Source organism: Pogona vitticeps, chromosome 15 (genome assembly GCF_051106095.1).
Source record: "Pogona vitticeps strain Pit_001003342236 chromosome 15, PviZW2.1, whole genome shotgun sequence".
NCBI lineage: Eukaryota > Metazoa > Chordata > Lepidosauria > Squamata > Agamidae > Pogona > Pogona vitticeps.
Window position 1 is genome coordinate 7949495 of NC_135797.1, and position 17436 is coordinate 7966930.

Genomic DNA, 17436 nt, shown 5'->3' on the forward strand with positions numbered 1-17436 from the left:
GGAAAGAGTGAAGGCAAGAGGAGAAGGAGAAGGCAGAGGACGAGATGGGCGGACAGGGTCACTGAAGCGACCAACGTGAATGTGACCCAACTCCGGGAGGCCGTGGAAGACAAGGAGGGCCTGGGGTGCTCTCGGGTCCGTGGGGGTCACGAAGAAGAGTCGGGCACGGCTAAACAACCACCTCCACCTCGTGGTGAGAGGCAAGCAGGCCTACTTGCTCCTCACTCCTGCTTGGGCTATGTTAAAAAATGTCCTCATACAAGGCCCCCTCTCTCCCCCCCCCCTTTTAAGCACAACTGAAGCCTCTCCAGCTGTTTCTCCATGTCCCAGGCTTCTGAATTGAGGCTTCTGGACACTCCCGAGAGACTGGGGATGATGGTGGTGGTAGTGGTGATACTGTAGTTTGAAGAGGACAGCAGAGAGGGAGAGTTGATCTCTAAGGAAAGGACGACAACCTTTAGTTTTTCCTTTGAAACACACAGAATCTTGAAATGAAGGGTTTTTAAAAGCTTTTAAATGCCCGTCGGGTCATAATATTCTCAACCCTTGCTTTCTTCAGAAGGGGGAGGAGGTGGAGAGCGAAGAGAAGGCGGCACTCTGCACATGGCAAGGGCGCTCTTCCCTTTCCTCCCCTTGAAGCGCAGCTCTGCCGGGATTTCCCCGCAGGAGGGTGCTGTCCCTCCGAGGTCCAGCAGGGGGCAGCACGAGACAAGGCTTTCCCCTCCCCCTCCCTCCCCCCCCCCCGCCTCGCTTCCCTTTCGCCTCCCCCCCCCCCCCGAGATCCGTGCCGGTTGTGAGTCGCCTTCGGGGCGGCCAAGGATGGGGTGCGCAGCGCCCGGGGGTCCCCCCCCCCCGGCCAGGTAACCCAGTGCCGGTTTTCCAGGTGAGACGTTTGCTGGGGGGGGGGCGGAGGTGGTCGGGGGGGGGCGAGGAGAGAAGAGAGCCAGCAAAGCAGAGAGAAGGGGTGGTTTTGCAGAAAGCAAAGGGAGGCTGAGATTCACACGGGGGGGGGGGGATGAGGAGGTGTCCTTCGAGGGGACTTTTTTTGGGGGGGTCGAGCACAAAATAGGAGATTCGGGGGGGGGGGTTCCTGTCGGTTGCTGGACTGCCCAGCCCTGCTAGAGGAGGGAGGGAGGAAGCCGGAATGGAAGTGTGTGTCTGGGGGGGGTTGTTTCCCCCTCGCCGTCCTCTACTCGCAGGGTGACCTTGCTCTCCTCCGTGCCCCCCCCGCTTGGCTGTCACTCACCGGGAGTCGGGACCTCTAGTTTGGAGGGTCCTTTTTGGGGGGGGGAGAAGGAGCGGAGAAAAGGCGCCCCCTGCTGCGGGCGAGGGTGTGAAGGTGCCCCGGGGGTGCGGGGGGGGCTCTTCTCCCCTGACCTGACCGGGTTTGGGAGGGGGAACAGGGCCAAAGGGGGGGGGTCCTAGAAGAAACTGCTCTCAGGGCAGGGCGAGGAAGGCGGCCAAGAGCACCTCCGGGTGCTTTCCTTCTTGTTGTGCCCCCACTCTTCTTCGGGACCCCCACGGACCCGAGAGCCCCCCCCAGCCCTCCTGGTCTTCCACGGCCTCCCGGATTTGGGTCAAAGTCATGCTGGTCCCTTCGGTGACCCTCTCCATCCGTCTCGTCCTCTGTCGTCCCCTTCCACTGCCTCCAGGATGCTTTGGGTCTCAGAGCATCATCCTGCCACACTGTCTGGCTATGGATGGCTTCAGCGTCTCATTGATCACCCTTTTCCAGCTCTCCCTAAAATCACTTCCTTGCCAAGACCAAACTGGCCGAGGGGATAGAGATGACCCAAGACCTCCGGCTGCCTGAGGCCAAGGACAAACCAGCGTCCCCTCCGCATCCCCCGCTCCATGTATGGAAAGGGAGTCGGACCTCGTTTCGAGGTGAGCAAAGGGATGGTGGCCCCAGTTGGAAAAAAGTGTCTCTTTTTTTGGAGGAGGGACTTTTCCAGTCAACTGAAGGGTCGCCTGCCGAACATGCCCATCCCGGCCTTCCCGAAGAGGGGAGGGCGGACCCGGGGGGGGGTCCCCTGTCGCCACCTTCCCAGGACCCAGGACCTGCTGCTTGGCTCCCTGATGGTGGGACCGGCCCAGGACGGACAGGCCCATGGAGGAATCTCACCTCTGGTTCCAAACCTTCTACAAGGGAGGGCTTCCTGCTGCTTCCTCGGAAAGGGTCTCTATCCCTGGAGGACCCTCGATTGATATGGAAGATTTGGAGAGTGCAGACGGTTGTGCCCTTCGTTCACCCTGCCCGACTGGCTCGCCTCATGCCCGGTGGCGCAGCCAGTTTTGGGCTCTGCTCGCAGGTGTCGTGCCCGCCTGCCCAGTGTGGGTTAGCCAAGCCCTCTTGGTCCCCTTGGGGGGAAGTGGAGGGGGGGTGTCGGGGAGTCTGTCCGGGAGCGCCTTCTCCTGGGGCATGGCGTCCCCTTTTCGGGTTCGATCCGTTTCCCCCGTTTGCCCTTGGGACGCTCTTCTGCTGTGTAGGCGTCCTCTGAGGTCTTGCTCTGGGGGAAGATCAATCCATCAACCTTTATTTGCATTACCCATGTGCCATAGCTAGGTAAGTATAAAATCTACAAAGATGCAGAATCAACGCATCTGAGCCAAAATAACCGATGAATACATATGCATCGGATAACTATACCTACCAAAAGTATATAGGATTACTCCTTTAGAACCATAATTGAGCTAATTTTAATTGCTACTACTAAAAATTTGGCTATCTGTGCTGTTACTTGTTTATCTTAGTCTAGGAGAAATAAAAATATACAGAATTCGGATGAACCTCCTTGGCTCCTTGATTAACAAAGGGCAAATTAACTCTTTGTACACTTCTGTGTAAAAAGGACAGAACAGTTAAATATAGGCAAGCGTTTCAACAACATGTGTGCAAGGACACACACGGTTTTGTAATGGGGTTCCTTTAATCCGGCCCTGAAGTAGTGCTGAAGGGATAACGCTAGGTCTTGCACATTAAAAGGCCCACCTGTATTTGGGAGTTGTCAGCATATACAAATATTGTGCCGTTATTTTTGGAGGGCTTCTCCCAGGGTATTTGTACCAGGGACACAATTTAGTAGTAACCGACAAACTATTTTGGTGTTCAATAGAAACACTGTTAATCCAATGTTAATCCAACTTTATTTCTTATGCATGGGGGGGGGGAGACAATTTAGAAACTGCTTTCTGGAAAAGTGCATCATTGCACTGATTTTTAAAAATATACTTTAAAAAAAACACAAGGACATTAGGTTCAGTTCTTTGGATTATAGTTTTGATTTGTGCCTTGTAAATTGTGCTTCCTTTAGAAGAGGCACCCAGAGCAGGTAATCTGGGAGAGAACAAACGCAGGAAGTTGCTAATTAAAGTGACTTCCTGCATTTTAAGGGCCACAGGCTTGAGTTTGCAAGATCTAAGCAGGGCCGAGGTTTGAGAGGACATTCTGGAGGCTGATCGTTCACAAGGTTGCCGTGATTCAGAGGCAACTTGATGGCACAACAACAACATCATCAAAACAACAATGGAGACGGTTGCTGACTGATGTCCATCATCTTGAACCCACTTTGGAAGACGCCATTTTGACCTCCTCTAAACTAGCCTACTGGCCTCATATGTGGTGGAGAATTGATTCTGTTGCCTCTGTGGAAACGAAATATCGCTGCCAGTCCAGGGGCGCCATCTTGCCCTTTGCCTCAGGTAGCAAAATGACTGGGGGCGGCTCTCCATTTGGGACACAGCCGTTCTAGTGTTACCACCCAATTTCGGTCCCGATTCTCCGGCGGGAATAACAGATAAGACGCCTAACACTAGGAAGCCCTGGCACTTAATACACTTTCTGGGTGGTTTTACACTGCCACCCCCAACAAGCTGAGTCTGCTGCTGCTCCCAGACTTTGGAACTCCCTCCCACTGGAGGCCAGGTTGGCCCCATCTTTGCTGTCCTCCTGCAAGCAGGCAAAGACTTTTATCTTCAATGGTCCTCTCAGACCACAAATGACTAGCAATCTGAGAGGGGTTTTAAATGGGTTTTTGTGCTCTGTAGTTTCAAATGTGTTTGAATATTGATTTTAGTTACTATTTTTTGTTTACTTTTTTAAAAAATTCTATACTTACTGTTTTAGCTTGTAAATCTTGTTTTAGTGATGTAAACCGCCTTGAGTCCCTTTGGGGAGAAAGGCGGCATAGAAATATTCTAAACAAACAAACAAAATACTCAACCCCAGAAGCTTGAGCCAACCTTGAACCAAAACTCAGGTTGTGAGCAGAGTCTTCACTGCAGTGCTGCTGTTTAACTCCTGTGCCACAAGGCTCTGAAACAACCTCCCCTTTTTGCTTTTCTTCACAGCGTGCCTGAAGGAAGCAGGGACTGGACCGGGGTTAGGGTTACAACGGCTGATATTGCCTAAGAGAGTTGAGCCCAGGAGAGATTTCAGAGGGGGTCGAACTGCGCCCCCCCCCCCGTTGAGGAACCCATGGAAGGTGGTAGCAGCCTAGAGTGGTCTTCTGCGAAAGCTCTCGTTCAGCCTCCAGAGCGGGAGCGATGGGACACCCTGGAGGCACCTCCCAAACCTCCTGAAGCGGAAGGGTCAAGATCGGAAGCAAAAGGATCCGCGGAGAGGGGAGAAGGTGCCCCACCGCCCTCCCCGGGCACCTTCCCCAGCGACCCCTCGCCAGAAGCCCAGGGTTTCTCTTCCATCCCTGAGGGGGCCCTGTTGGGCTGCGCTCATCCGGGGGTGTCCCCAGTCCCTCTCAGGGGCAGCTGTTCTCCCAATCATCATCCTCCCGTCTCTGGTTCGTCTACCTGCTCCTCCCTGACCGGGTCGTCCCAAGAGTCAGACGAGGTCTTTAGTGACACGGAGCAGAGCCCAACGTCGCCAGCAGAGAAGAAGCGGGTGCTGCGGAAGGTGAGTGGGGTGGGGGGGGCAGGAAGGGTCACTCCAAATGTAGACAACAACAATAGTAAATGAGCAAGAACAATCAGTCATCCACAGATGAATTTTAAAGTACATCATCCTTAGCAGTTCATCTGCAGGAAATAATACAAAAGAAAAAGAGAAATCTTACAGTCATGTGAAAAAGAAAGCACATCCTCTTTGAATGATATGGTTTTATGGATCAGGACATAATAAAAATCAACTGGTCCTTAGCAAGTCTGAAAATTAGATAAACACAACCTCAGATGAACAACAACACACGGCATATTACACCGTGTCATGATTTATTTAACAAAAATAAAGCCGAAATGGAAAAGCCATGTGAGAAAAACTATGTACACCTTTAGTGCTTCCATAGAAATTAAGAGTCGAAGTAGCAGCGAAAGGCTGCTAACCAAATGCCCTGGAGTAATTGATCATCAGTAAGTGTGACCACCTTCATAAAAGCTGAAGTTTCTAGCAGTTTGCTGGTCTGGAGCATTCAGGTGTGTGTTACCACAATGCTGAGGAGGAAGGAATCAGCAGCGATTGTTAAGAAGCAATTGTTGCTTTCTGTACATCTGGGAAGGATTGTAAGACGACTTCCAAACAATTTAAACTTCATCATTCTATAGTGAGGAAGATTATTCACAAGTGGAAAACATTCAAGACGGTTGCCAGTTTTCCCAGAGTTGGTAGCCATGCAAGCAAATTCACCCTCAAGTCAAACGGTGCAAATGCTTGGAGAAACTGCAGAAAACCCAAGAGTTATATCTCAGACGCTACGGGCCTTGAGTTAAGTTTAAATGTTAAAGTTCATGACAGTACAATTAGAAAAAGACAGAACAAGTACAGTTTGTTAGGAAGGGTTACCAGGAGAAAGCCTCTTCTCTTTAAAAAGAACATGGCAGCAGAGCATAGTTGCATCTTGTAGACCACTGGTTCTTAACCTTGGGTTACTCAGGAGTTTTGGACTGCAACTCCCAGAAGCCTTCACCACCAACTGTGCTGGCTGGGGTTTCTGGGGGTTGCAGTTCAAAAACATCCAAGTAATAAAGGTTAAGAACCACTGTAGACAAACCACTTAGACGTCTGGAGCAGTGTCCTTTGGACAGATGAGACTGAAGTGGAGATGCTTGGCCATAGTGCGCAGCAGGATCCTGAGCACGGAATGGCTGAAAAAGAAGAGAGGAGTCCAGTGAAAGTCCAGACCTCAATACCTTTCGGCAGGACCTTAAGAGAGCTGTGTAGAAATAAGCAAATGTCTGCAAACCTCCAATGAACTGAAGCAGCATTCTAAAGAAGAGTGGCCCTAAATTGCCCCATAACGATGTGAGAGACTGATAAAAATCATACAGGAAACAACTATTATTTCATGTTATTGCTGCTAAAAGTGGTTTACAGGCCATTGAATCATAAGATGTATTTAGTTTTCCCATACATGGCTTCTCCCTTTTGGCTTTATTTTTGTAAAATAAATCATGACATTGTGTCACGTGTTATTGTTCATCCGAGGTTGTATTTACATAATTTTTAGACCTGCTAAGGATCAGATGAGTTATATGATGTCCTGATATGTAAAACCATAAAATTCAAAAAAGGGGTACTTTCATTTTCACACGACTGTATAGACCACTGATGGCGTGCAAAGCGGTTTACAGCAGATAAATAAAACAATAACTCAACCACCCGACATTACATTTCTCAAACCAAGCAATAAATACAAACCCCTAAATGATTGTGACACTGGGAACGCATGTAGAATAGCTGAGGAGAGGATGCTTTTGAATGTCTCTTGAAACAGGACAAGTCTGTCATACCTTGTGAAGGGATTCGGAGGGAGGAGGGGGCCCCCCTAACAACCTTGTCCGGATGAGGCCATGACTGAGAAGGTAGGATTTCCGTGACAGTCTTCAAAATAAAACACATGCCATTCACTAAGGGCAATATGATCACACACACACACCCCAAAAAAACTTTCTAGAAAGAAGATTCTTGTGAATATGAACTTGTGAATATAAGGTTGAATTTGAACGGGAACAGGAAGCTGCATTCGGCCCAGAATGCGCATTTCGGTGAGTCTTGCCAGCCCCTTTCCTGGCTTTTGCTGGCAAGGGAAGGACCTCCAAACCCCCAGAGGCCCATCCGATGAGCAGAGAGCCCGTCTATACAATGGTGTCCCTGCGTGCCAAAAGGCAGGGCAAGCGAAGACTTAGGTTTGCATAAAAACAGCTTTTCCTGATTTATATTACACGAACATTTGGGGGGGGAAATATTTTTTATCCTAGTGTAGTACATTTTACTCCAGAAGGGGAGGTCTATGACTTCGCAACCAGCGTACCTGCCCACCTGTCTCTGTTCTGGCTAACTTTAGATGGATAATTTCAAACCACCCCAACCCATGATCGGCTCTTTGGGGGTTCTTTCTCTTTAAACCAGTCTTAGGCCTGTCACCTGCGGATCTCAACTCCGAATTAATACAATACAGACAATTATTTGCAGTTGGTTTCTTTCTCTTTTTTTCTTTAAGAAGGGTATGACTCAATAGACTTGAAAAGTTCATTTTGATGGAGTGCAAGTCCCATAATCCCCCGGCCAGCAAGGTACTGGGGAGGGTAGTTGAATGTCATCATGGCCGCGGTTAAGATGTCTCTGTGCTGAGGATTGGTTGACTTCTGCCAGCTCTTCTTGGGGGGCTGAAGAGACAGACGGAGGCTCTCTGGACATGGCTGGAGGATGATTCAAGGAGATGATGGGCCTAAATCCCAGGCTGACTTTTCACCCCATTTAAAATCTTTTTTTTTTTTTGTTCGCACAGTTGGACTTAAAATAGCTCAAAACATGAGCTTCCTGTCCTTTGCGAAGTGCAAGGAAGGGATCACCGTTTTCTTTTCATTTCATCCCCGGCCCCTGTTAACGACGACTAGTAAAAATTTCAGCTCCCAGCTGGCTAAGGGAGTAACGTTTCTGTTTCATGCCCTTTTCTGAAACTTCGCTTGATGGGAATTTTAAAAAAACCTATAGCCTGTTTTACTTCTCTTTGTTGGCTATTTATGCCTTGGTTTCTCTGAGAAATTATAAGCAACACGTTTCCCAAACCGCTGCTGTTGTTGTTCTTCTCTGCCGGCAAGTTGCCTCTGACTCCTGGCAACCCTCTGAATGAGGAGGAATCTCCAAAATGCCCTGAACTCAACCCCCACCCCCCACTCCCCACCCCCACGTTCAGCTCCTGTAAACTCAAGCCTGTGGCTTCTTTCATGGAGTCAATCCATCTTGTATTTGGTCTTCCTCTCCTCCTGCTGCCTTCAACTTTTCCTAGCATTATTGTCTTTTCTAGAGAATCTTGCCTTCTCATGATATGAAAAAAAAAGGAATCATTAGGGGGGAATTAGCATCGGGAGAAAATGTGATAGAGAAAACTACGGCTATAGTTGCCTGGAAAATTTTGGATATTGCTGTTCAAAAACACAAATGCATCACTTAATTGACATTTATTTTCTCAATTAGTTGTTTTTTTTTTGTTCTTCTCAGCATCCCATAGAAGTCTGCACCTTGGATATTGCACTCCATGGACTCTCCATGAAAACTCACAGTTATTTTTTTTTAAATTGGGGCCAAATCCATTAGAGAAGGGACACTGGATGAATTAAATGTAAAAAAGAGTCGCTTTCCTGTACTATTCCCATCAGTTCGTTGGATCTGTTCTTGTTGCGATGAACAGATAAATTAAAGCCGAAATGTTTGTAGATGGCACAAGATTTGGGGAGGGGGTTAATATATTTCCTCCACATGGGTTTCGGGTGATGACTTCTGCTTATCCTGAGGGAAGAAGCTAGAAATGTATAGTTTGGACTTTACTTCTTTCTCTGCCCCTCACATGCTGACCCAGGAAAAAATTGTCATGTGTTGCTTGAAGGAACCTTCGGAGTATATATACTGCTGCAATTTCCACTCCACGTGGCTTATGTTAACCCTCATTGTTGCCGTGACAGTGGTTTCCACTTTGAAGTAGCCTTTCTTTCTTTCTTTTTTTTTTTGAAGTAACGTGGATGGTTTCTCACCCACTCCTTTCGAGGCTTCCTGGTTCCCTCTGAGGTGAGAGGAAGGGGCAGCTGTTGAGGGGGGGGGTGAGCTTTTTTCAGCAGAAGCTGTTTGCTGGGAGCTGTGTGTGTTGCCTCACTAGAGAAGCTGAAACAACAAAACTGAAGCTGTGATGCCTTGATCATCTCCTGAGAGGGCAAGGCTTGCCGGAAAGGACAACCACGCCGAAGAGCAGGAAAAGAGGACGACTGAAATGTGAGATGGACTCCTTGAAGGAGGCCATGGCCTCGTGCTAACAAGGGCTGTTAATTCATTAATTTGTAGCAGAAGTCAGAAAGGGATCAAACAGCACACACAAAAAACAAAGAAAATGCAATGCAATTGATGGGGGGGGGGCTTTGTCTGGTACACAAGACCCCTTACAAAATATCTGGTTCTGTTGGGATTGGCTAGAACTGGTTTATCGGTATGGATCAGTCCAGCTACCTGTACGTTTGGACTCCCGTGAGCAGCCTGGCGAGGGGGGTGATCGCTGAAACGGCCCGCGGCACCGCTTTTGCTCCTGGTGGTGTTATTTGCCCTCGCTGCCAGGAGACCGAACGTCTTTAAGTGCCCCCCCTTCCTAGGACACCCACAGCAGCCCTGAACGAACATGCCACCCACAGCGTATGGCAACCAAGAGGGCTGCCCAGGCCTTGGGCTTCGCCTCTCGCCAAGGCGTGTGCTTGTGCGCAAGGCAATTGCAATCCTCTGCTGCTGGAGGAGGATAAACACTCGCAGGAAACGGTGCATTTGCCTTCTGACCAGCTAGGACGTTGCACACAGACCGGACGGCGGATTGGGGGGAAATGGCCCCCTTCAATTTTTTTTGCAGGGGCCTCCTCGCTACTTCTGCATCATCATCAGCTGCCCTTTTGACAGCAGACCGCGGCTGCCGCTGTGCCCTGGAACCTCCAGCATGCGCAGCAAGGTCGATCTGTACCAGCAGCGCATGGCCAGCGGGAACAATAGTTTTGCAGGAGGTAGTGCCCAAAAATGTTATTTTTTTTTCCTTGGGACTGTAAGTTCCAGAGAAAGTAGGGAATTGGCTCTTTGTCGTTTGTGTGTGTGTGTGTGTTGTGTGTGTGTGTGTTTCAAGCTCTGGCAAGCTTGGGTCCTGCCTGCCTGCCCCCCCCCCGTTGCTAAGCCTGTTGCTCCCTCCCCTTAACGCCTCCCCCCAATTTGGCAAAGCCTTTCCTTCCCCTTTTCAGCACCTCCTCTTGAGGCTTCTTACATTTGAATGCCGGCTTCCCTTTCTTGTGGTGACAGAGGCTGGGGAACGGCCTGACAAAAGGGTTGCGAGGGGGAAGGGAAAGACCGAGGCTGCCTCCTGGGCCCCTGCCTCCAAAAATAAAATGCACGTTTTTGGGTGTGTGGCGCTCAGGGAGAAAGAAACCCCTCCTTTGGCGCCCCTCCTGCTCTCTCCAACCCCCAAGGCTCCGGTCCTCATGTACAAATCTGGAGCGGCTTTCCTTGGGTGCCTGCCAAGGCCCACATTCAGCGTGGGGCCTCCTTATGGGACGGGGGGGGCATCTCCTTATAGACGGTGATCCAGCTATATTACGATAAATTTGAGCTATTTAAACCTGAGGGGAGTTTGAAGACGAATTGCTCTGAGGATGGAGAGTCCCCTTTCCCGGCCAGCGAACGCTTCAAAATGTGGATCCTTTTGGCCTAAAACTCCTTGACTTCCCCCAGTCAGGCCGGCCCGGGTTCTAGTCCGGGAAAGTAAATCTGCGGATTGGGTCCAGAGGGAGAGGAGAGGAAAGGGAGGGTTGCTCAGGAGAAAGCACGCACTCACTGGGGGCGCTTGTTCCCAAAGGATCTCGGGATTCGGAGCTGATATAGGCATCTGTCACAACCCAGAGGGGTTTTGGTGAAAGAAGGTATGAAATCAAAGAGAACAAAGCAAAACGCAGCTGCTGGGAGAGAGGATGGTGCCGAAAAAGGAGGCTGCGCGGCCAGGCTGGACGGAAAGGCAGACCTTTGGCCTGCGGAGTAGAAAAGGGCCGCTCAGCGCAAATCTTGCTCGCTTCCTCGCTCGCTCTGTGGTCCCCTTTCAGCCCTGGGGAGGCCAGCCAGAATCTAGAACCCTAAAGACTGTACGTAGAACCCGGAAGCTGCCAGGGACCCCCAAGGATCATTTAGGTCAACCTCTCCCTGTGGAAGACGCCCACAGTTAAAACACCTCGGATTAGGAGCCATTTCACATCCGTTCATTGTGTCTCTTAAGGTGTGGAATTACAAACTTTTGGGAAGGGGTGGCTGTGCTGCTTCTTCCATTTCAGCTGCTTCCCACCCTCCCCCCCCAAAAAAATCTTCTAACGCTTCTGGTCCTGCTTTTCTCCTAGACCAAATCCTGGAAGACTTTCTTCACGATGGTCCACTGGTCCCTGCGGAGACGCGGCTCTTGGGTGCAGCTGGCCGGCCACCAAGGTTCGAGTGCGAAACACCCGCCAAGAGATAGTGGGGCCTAGTGGGGCCAGGGCTCACGGGGCCTGCACACTGGGGCTGTTTTGGGTCACGGGATCAGTAGCATCCTTCCCCCCCCCCCACCTACCCAGCCTTCCAGTCCACCAGAGCTAAGCTGCAGTTTTCAGCACAGCCTGCCTGGGTAGGAGGAATGGGGTGGATTTTGACATCAAGGATTCACTGTTGTGCCCTATTTCTGTTGTAATGCAAAGTAGGCGGAGGGGCTTGGTCATGAAAAGGCAATTAAGAGCTGTTGGCTTTGCAAAAAGCATGCTCCTGGCAGCAAGACAGCTGCTGACGCTTCGTTGCCCAATGTAATGGCCTGCCTTTTGCAGTGGCCTCCCTTTCCCCGTGTGCTGGATGAGTCCCTTCCAACAGTCGGCCCTCCCTCCCCTTCCCTTCCCTTCCCTCCCCAGGTAATTTCAAGCCCAGTGAAAGGGGACAGATCCTGAAGAAGTTCAGCGCGGTGGAAGACGCCTGTCTGGCCCAGCTGATGACCGACGCCCTGCGCCCCTTTGTGCCGGCCTACCACGGCGTGGTGGAGATGGGTGGGGAGCGCTATATCCAGATGGACGACTTGCTGCGCGGCCTCGACCTGCCCAGCATCATGGACTGCAAGATGGGCACAAGGTCAGGGCCTCATCCTGCCTTAGAGCAGAGGCTGGGCTCCCATTTCCCCCATAGCTCCGGCGAGGAGGTCCTTAGTCCTCTCCCCCTTTGGAGCTGAGCTGAAATCCTCACATTCGCTCTTGCGGGGCAGGGAGGATGATTTCCCCCCCCCCCAGAGACAATATGCTGTTGTGACTTCTCCTAGGTCCCAGGCTGAGGGGCGTTTGGCATGCCTTGCTCTCGAATGGGCAGTTAGAAGCCATTAGCTTCACCAAATACCTGCTCCTCGTTGAGCTGATAAAGGGCCACGGCTAGCTGGGTTCCGGCTGCCCACATTCTGGACTTTTCTGGGGGTTGCCTTGGTCTCCCCATGCATTGTTTTGAGCCACCAGTTTCACCACGAAATTTGGGTGTGCATCACTCTCAGCATCTCTTCCGGGGGGGGGGGGACGACTCTCCAACGCAGAAAAGGGCAGATGTGCTCACTACTCACCTGAGTTCAAGGCAAGCAAGTAAAAACCAGGCAACGTGGTTGGCAGAAAATAGAGAAAAACAGCCGAGGGATATGTTTTGCATCCGAACATGGCTATGTGGAGGGTTCCTGTGTGAGTTAGTCCATCTTGCATTTGGCCTTCCTCTTTTCCCGCTCCCTTTCCCACCTTTCCCATCATGATGGTCTTTTCCAGAGAATCTTGTCTTCTCGTGAGGTGCCCAATGTTGGAGAGCCTCAGCTTCAACATTTTTCCTCCAGCGATAGTTAAGGTTGATTTTATCTAGGACCCCCTTGTCGGTCTTCCCGGCAGTCAAGGGCTTCCAGAGATCTCTCCTCCAGCATTTCAAACAAATCAGTTTTTTTTTCTCCTGTCGTCTTTATTAACTTTCCAGCTTTCTCCACCCATACATGGTGTTTTGAAATACGTACAGGAGTGTAGATGATCTTGGTCTTTATCTCGCACGACTAGGCTTGCCAAAATTTGGAAGGGAGTTGACAGCAGGGCATAGCAATAATGACAGCCGGAAGAAATGGGAATGTGTCCCTCCATATATTGTACCACATGCTCCTAACTGGGACACCTGGGAGTTTTGGGGGACCGGCACTCCCCTCTTTAACAGCCTTTCCCTCTTTTTCTTGTTGCCCCTTCGGATGCCCTCCCCCCCCCGTCCAGGACCTACCTGGAGGAAGAGCTGTGCAAGGCGCATGAGCGGCCAGTGGCGCGCCGGGACCTGTACCAGAAGATGGTCAAGGTGGACCCGCTGGCCCCCACGGCCCAGGAGCACTCCCAGGCCGCTGTCACCAAGCCCCGCTACATGCAATGGCGGGAGGGGATCAGCTCCAGCGCCACCCTTGGCTTCCGCATCGAGGGCATCACGGTGAGTAGCCAGCCGGACAGGGGAGGAGAGGAGTCGGGCTGACGGACAGCCCTGTCTGAATCGCCTGCGCGCATTATGTGGCCCGCCCGCCCGCCCCGCGGCATCCCGCGATCCCTCCGTATCTCTGAGCCTGGCCTCCCGACCCTCTCTTTGCAGATCGAGGGGGGAGCGGTGCAGCGGGACTTTAAAAGGACCCGGACGAAGGAGGACATTGTGGAGATTTTTATGATGTTCACCAAAAGCCGCGCGGACGTTCTGGTGAGCCCTGGAATCGAAGGGGAGAAGAGGGTCGAAATCCAGATCCCGAACGAGAACCAGGCCAGATCCTGTTGGCCTGCCCGGCGCGAAGACTGGGACGTTCGTTGTAAAAAATAGTCCATTAAGGCCACAGTGTTGGGCTTGCAAGAGCAGCGTAGAGCTGGCAATGGCAGGAATGATGATGGTCTTATGAAGGAGGGGCCTTGATGGCGCATAACAAGAGATCCTTACCTATCAAGTCCTGGACAGTTTGGGTTTGGGCTGTCGGAAGGATTGTTCCTCCCCACACTGGCCTTCCCCGTCCTTAAGCTCTTCGGAGGAAGGCCTCCTTGGGGTCCCAGGGCCTTCGCAGGGACATTTGATGGGCTCCTGAGACGGGGCCTTCTTCGTGGCGGCGCCCAGGATGTGGCGTGCCCTCCCTTAGAGAAGATTCATGTTTGCACCCTCTCTTTTTTCTCCTTCCACCAAGAGCAGAAGACTCACTTCTTCGGGCAGGCTTTTAATACCCATAACTTGAATGCTGGTTTTTAGCTAAGTCTGTTTTTAAAAGTTTTTAATCATTCCATACATTTTTAATTATTATAGTTTGTTTTGGGTTTGTTTCATGTGTAGTTTCTTGTGTCTTTATTTATTTTTAATCATGACCACCTTGAGTTCCCCTCAATGGGCAGAAAGGCGGCCTATAAATGAGAGATATAAATAAGAAATAAATAGGAAATCAAGCGGTCGTTGATAATGTTGGGAAGAGTGGAATGCCATTCATTGGCTAAAATCCTGTTGTGCAGTCACACAAAAGGCACAGCTTTTCAATGCAAACGCCATTAAGTTAAGAAGTCTCCAGCGTCATCTCTTGCATGGGGAATTGCGCCATATCTATGGAGATTGCTTAACTTTGCAGCAATTTGCATCTAAAAGTTTTGCCTTTTGCATAACTGTTCAACAGGATGCCTGCTGTGGTATTATTGTTATTTGCTATCTCAATTTAAACCAAAGGATTTATAAAGCATGACATGTTCAGTTATTACTGTCCCGTCCCTCGTTTTTTCTCACTCTGTAAAGGAAAAAAAGGCATGTTTTGTCCTTGTTGAGGCTAACCTTCCACCAGACCCTTGTGGGAACTTTTAACTGCAGTGTCAGGCTTTGTAGATTGTGATCCACTTCTTGAGACATAACATTTTCATGTGCCTGAAGAAGTGAGTTGTAATTCTTGAAAGCTGATCTTGCAAAAAAAAAAAAAATTGCCTTCAGGGTGCGCTGAGATTTGAACTGCTTTGTTTTGCTGTGCCTAGTGAAAGAGGCTGATGCAGCCGTCTCTTTGAACTTCCCCAAACTGGGGGCTTCCAGCTGGGTTGGGCCTTCGGATCCTGCACTCCGATGGATTAGCCAGAGATGGTGGGGGTTTGGAAGGGTGTGGGGTCCAGAAACGGCCGGGTTGGGGAAATGCTGTCTGAACGACCCAAATGAGGGTTTCCTCCCTGACCTTCATCTCTCTTCCCACCTCCGCCCTCACCAGCCTGTGTGCTGTTTGTTTTCCTTTCGGACATCATGGATTGTGTGTCTCCGGACTGGAAAAAGGCAGTTTGGTTTCAGCTTGAGAGCGAGGCAGGTTTTGGTTACTCCATGTCAGTGGGGGCAGTGAATTGGTTCTGGCTTTTAGTCTGAACTTTAAAGGGGCCGGCCTGTTTCGGCAATAGCGTTCAGCACTGTGGAGAGTTCCTGTGGAGTTCGGACTAAAAGCCACAGGAGACACACCACCTCACTGACATCAGAGTCACAAGGCTCCACCACAGCAAGTAAAGTTAGTTAGTGGGCCCCTACCCGCATTGTAGATGAGGTGGGCCCAGTGAAAACCACGTTGGTCCGAATGTAATGGCGATCCGCGTGCACAGCGTTTCCACAGAACGTACGGAGCACAATCCAGTTTAAAGCTTGCCTGCTCAGGAGTCAGCTCCGGTGGAGTAGGCTTGCAAACTGTTTCTCAGCCTTTAAATGCCACCATCTTGGGCCATCCCTCGGTGATCGGATTGGGGCAAGTTTAAGGGTCCAGCGGGGAATTTGTGGTTACTGAAATGTCTGTAGCTCCGGCCTAAAGGAAGCATTTAAAAGTCTGACCAGTTTCATTCCTTGCTCGTCGTCGGCGATCTCTCCCCCACCCCACCCCCCACCCCCAGGACAGGGTCTGTTCTAGCGAGGGGCACAGGCTGTGGCCATGTGTGTGTGTTTTAGGATGATGACGCCTCTCTGCTTCAACATTCGTCCTTGCCTTGGCAGAGCGCCTACCTTGCTCGCCTGGAGAGTATGCGTCAGGCTCTGGACGAGTCCACCTTCTTCAAGACCCACGAGGTAAGGCCTGCAGCCTCCCCCCTTCCCCCTCGGGGCAGACTGACGGGGTGTTCCTTTCGCCCTGAGGAACGGCTTTCCCCAAAATGAAGGGCCCTTCAGGGTGGCGGGATGGCAACGCCAGCCATGGCCCACAGGAACTGGTTGTGGGTAATGGGAGCTGTAGTCCGAGAGCCTCTGGACAGACCCCATTTCCCTACCTGGGAACTACTGACATCCTCCCATCAGGTGGGAAGGCAGGCCTGTTGCTCGCTTGCAAGCCGTGCTATGGCGGCTAAACAGAGCAGCGTCGGCACCCAGGGCCAGCTGCCTCGCCGAGGACGGACAGAAGTGCCAGGATAGCCTGTTGATGTCCTTGGAAAGCATGTCTCTCACCGTGTTCCTGCTGCCTCCTCCATAGACGGCCCTCGGGGGGGGGGCAACCCCTGCAGTAAGGGGGGGGGCTGTGCTCCTGAAGGCGCCTCTTCCTCTCCCTTCTCGACCAGGTGATTGGCAGTTCCCTCCTTTTCCTCCACGACCGGAAAGGCCAGGCCAGCATCTGGATGATTGACTTTGGCAAAACGCTGCCCACCCCGGGAGACGTCCGCCTCCACCACGACGTGGCCTGGGCCCAGGGCAACCACGAGGACGGCTACCTCGTTGGCCTGCAGCACCTCATCGACACGGTGGGGGCAACCCTGCATCGGGCAGCCCAAGGGCAAGAGTCGGCCCCTGCCCTGCCCTGAGCGGGCGACCCTCCACCCCAGAGAAGGGGAGCGGCTGGCAGACTCGTGCGGATGGAGGCCCCCCCCCCCGGGGACAGGGACAGGAGGACAAAGCCACGTAGGACAGCAACTGTGCCACAGATCGTGGGCGAACAGGGGGGGTGTCGGGTGCAGACTGCTGCAGCGCCCGCCTGTTTCTGCGAACTGGCATACAAGGCTTGTCAGCTTGTGTCTGAAAAAAACGACAGGAAGGGATGCTTCCTCTTCGGGGGCCAGGAGGAAATCCGGCGCTCCACGGCTGCCCCCATGTTATGCCGGACAAGAGAGCAAGGTCAGGATCGGGCCGTATCTAAATGAAGAAGAAGCCGGAAAGAGAAGGGGCCATAAAGTTGTTTCCCCACCATCTCTCCTTTCCAGGGATTCTTTCTCCCCCCCCTCCCACCTGGCACTCTATCCCTCACGGTGCTGTCTAGGCAAGCTGCTGTTCTCTGGCTGGGGTTGATGGGAGTTGTAGTCCGGGAGGGTGCTTCAACGACCCTGTCCAACCATCTCATCCTCTGTCGTCCCCTTCTCCTCTTGCCTTCTCATTTCCCCAACATCAAGGGTCTGTTCCAGGGAGTCTTCTCTTCTCATGAGACGGCTAAAGGATTGGAGCCTCAGCTTCAGGATCTGTCCTTCCAGCGG

At 51.6% G+C, this 17436-nt stretch overlaps 1 protein-coding gene across 5 annotated transcripts; it reads left to right on the top strand.

The window, feature by feature from the left end:
• The first annotated feature begins 774 nt into the window (after positions 1–774).
• On the top strand, positions 775–17155 carry LOC110091107 (inositol-trisphosphate 3-kinase B-like). 5 transcript variants are annotated; one of them, XM_072983948.2, is made up of 9 exons: positions 775–883; positions 1736–1887; positions 4351–4909; positions 11350–11434; positions 11887–12100; positions 13246–13450; positions 13607–13708; positions 15980–16051; positions 16534–17155. In XM_072983948.2, exons 3-9 carry the CDS (start codon positions 4478–4480, stop codon positions 16771–16773), a joined length of 1350 nt encoding a protein of 449 aa, XP_072840049.2. In that variant the 5' UTR covers positions 775–883; positions 1736–1887; positions 4351–4477; the 3' UTR covers positions 16774–17155. The 5 variants fall into 5 exon arrangements, with proteins under 5 accessions (XP_072840049.2, XP_078238133.1, XP_078238134.1 ...); XM_078382007.1 differs by lacking the exon at positions 1736–1887; XM_078382008.1 differs by lacking the exons at positions 1736–1887; positions 16534–17155 and adding an exon at positions 16277–16444.
• The last annotated feature ends 281 nt before the right edge of the window (positions 17156–17436 follow it).